The 2,500-nt window shown below is 53.4% G+C and overlaps 1 protein-coding gene across 1 annotated transcript in view; it reads left to right on the plus strand.

Annotated features, from left to right (window-relative positions):
* LOC143277198 (apicoplast pyruvate carrier 1-like) overlaps positions 1-2,500 on the plus strand; it is a 28,881-nt gene that overhangs the window by 9,010 nt on the left and 17,371 nt on the right. Inside the window, exons 5-6 of the mRNA XM_076581977.1 lie at positions 87-229; positions 1,582-1,702. Coding sequence (XP_076438092.1) covers positions 87-229; positions 1,582-1,702 — 264 coding nt within the window. The remainder of the gene's footprint in view (positions 1-86; positions 230-1,581; positions 1,703-2,500) is intronic.

A 2,500-nucleotide genomic window follows, 5' to 3' on the forward strand; every position in this document is an offset into this window, starting at 1 on the left:
ATACATAAATAAAATAAAATAATGCTGTGAATAGTTGCACACACGTTTTTGTGTGAATTCAGAATTGTTCAACAAAATTCCTGCAGTGGTTTCCCAGGCACCAGGGGGTGGTGGTCGGGACAGTGTTCCTTGGGTTCGGCGTGGGCCCAGCGGTCTTCAACCAGCTTGTCACACTGTTCGTCAACCCTGATAACCTCTCACCAGACATACACGGCGCCCACGGGGACGTGTGAGTGTGTGTGTGTGTGTGTGTGTGTGTGTGTGTGTGTGTGTGTTGGATCTGTGTGTGTGTGTGTGTGTTGGATCTGTGTGTGTGTGTGTGTGTGTGTGTGTGTGTGTGTGTGTGTGTTGGATCTCTGTGTGTGTGTGTGTGTGTTGGAGGCTGTTTGTTTGTTTGTTGTGTGTGTGTGTGTGTGTGTGTGTGTGTGTGTGTGTGTGTGTTGGATCTGTGTGTGTGTGTGTGTGTTGGATCTGTGTGTGTGTGTGTGTGTGTGTGTGTGTGTGTGTGTGTGTGTGTGTGTGTGTGTGTGTGTGTGTGTGTGTTGGATCTGTGTGTGTGTGTGTGTGTGTGTGTGTGTGTGTGTGTGTGTTGGATCTGTGTGTGTGTGTGTGTGTGTGTGTGTGTGTGTTGGATTTCTGTGTGTGTGTGTGTGTTGGATGTGTGTGTGTGTGTGTTGGATCTGTCTGTCTGTGTGTTTGTCGCTGTCTCTGTACTTGCCTGTCTGTGCTGTACTGTAATGTATACGATTGCGCTGTGTACTGCTGTGCTGTGCTGTGCTGTGTACTATTGCGCTGTGTATTGCTGTGCTGTGCTGTGCTGTACTGTACTGTGTACTATTGCGCTGTGTACTGCTGTGCTGTACTGTGCTGTGTACTATTGTGCTGTGTACTGCTGTGCTATACTGTACTGTACTGTGCTGTGTACTATTGTGCTGTGTACTGCTGTGCTGTGCTGTACTGTACTGTGCTGTGTACTATTGCGCTGTGTATTGCTGTGCTGTGCTGTGCTGTGCTGTGCTGTGTTGTGTACTATTGTGCTGTGCTGTGCTGTGCTGTGCTGTGTACTATTGCGCTGTGTACTGCTGTGTTGTGCTGTGCTGTGTACTGCTGTGTTGTGCTGTGCTGTGCTGTGTACTATTGCGCTGTGTACTGCTGTGTTGTGCTGTGCTGTGCTGTGTACTATTGCGCTGTGTACTGCTGTGTTGTGCTGTGCTGTGTTGTGCTGTGTTGTGTTGTGCTGTGCTGTGCTGTGCTGTGTACTATTGCGCTGTGTACTGCTGTGTTGTGCTGTGCTGTGTACTATTGCGCTGTGTTGTGCTGTGCTGTGCTGTACTGTCCTGTACTGTGTACTATTGTGTACTGTACTGTACTGTACTGTACTGTACTGTACAACACTATGCTGTGCCGTTCAGGACTGCCCTTTGCGGTCTATTGCTGCGTACAGTGGCATAGACATTCCAGCTTAGCACATGGCTTCACGTTGCATCGTGTTATAGTGAACAGACGATGACCTAGCGAAAAGCACGAGCCGTTCACACAGTGAATAAAAACAGCCACCTTTGTTCTGCGTGGTTGAGGCAGGTATTTCGGGCAACCGGACGTGCTGAAACGGGTACCCACCCTGTTCCTGACACTGGGTGTGACGTTCGCCACTCTGCAGTTTGTCGCCTGTCTCCTCATCTCTGATCCTCCGGTTACGCAGGTGGGTGGGAGACGCGCGCACACACACACACACACACACACACACACACTTCATTCCTACCTTCTTTCCTTCCTTCCTCCCTCTCTCCCCCCCTCCCTCTCTGACTTCCTTCTCTTCTCCCTTCCCACTCCGTCTCTGCCTCCCTTCCTTCCTTCCTTTCTTTCTTCCTCCTTTCCTTCCTCACTTCCTCTCTCCCTTTCTTTCTCCCTTCCTTCCTCCCTTCCTCCCTCCCTTCCTTCCTCCCTCCCTCCCTTTTCCTCTCCCTCCCTCCCTCCCTCCCTTTTCCTCTCCCTCCCTCCCTCCCTTCCTCCCTCCCTCCCTCCGTCCCTCCCTTCCTTCCTCACTCCCTCCCTTCCTCCCTCCCTCCATTCCTCCCTCCCTCCCTCCCTTCCTTCCTCCCTTCCTTCCTCCCTCCGTTCCTCCCTTCCTCCCTCCCTTCCTTCCTCCCTTCCTTCCTCCCTTCCTTCCTCCCTCCGTTCCTCCCTTCCTCCCTCCCTCCCTCCCTCCCTTTTCCCCTCCCTTCCTCCCTGCCTTCCTCCCTCCCTCCCTCCGTTCCTCCCTTCCTCCCTCCCTCCCTCCCTTTCCCCCTCCCTTCCTCCCTGCCTCCTTCCTCCATGCCTTCCCCCCTCCCTCCCTCCTTCCTCCCTGCCTTCCTCCCTCCCTCCCTTCGTTCCTCCCTTCCTTCCTCCCTCCCTTCCTTCCTTCCTACCTTCCTTCCTTACTGCCTTCCTCCCTCCCTTCCTTCATCCCTCCCTCCCTCCCTTTCCCCCTCCCTTCCTCCCTCCCTCCTTCCTCCGT

The sequence above is a fragment of the Babylonia areolata genome, chromosome 33, assembly GCF_041734735.1.
Source record: "Babylonia areolata isolate BAREFJ2019XMU chromosome 33, ASM4173473v1, whole genome shotgun sequence".
NCBI lineage: Eukaryota > Metazoa > Mollusca > Gastropoda > Neogastropoda > Buccinidae > Babylonia > Babylonia areolata.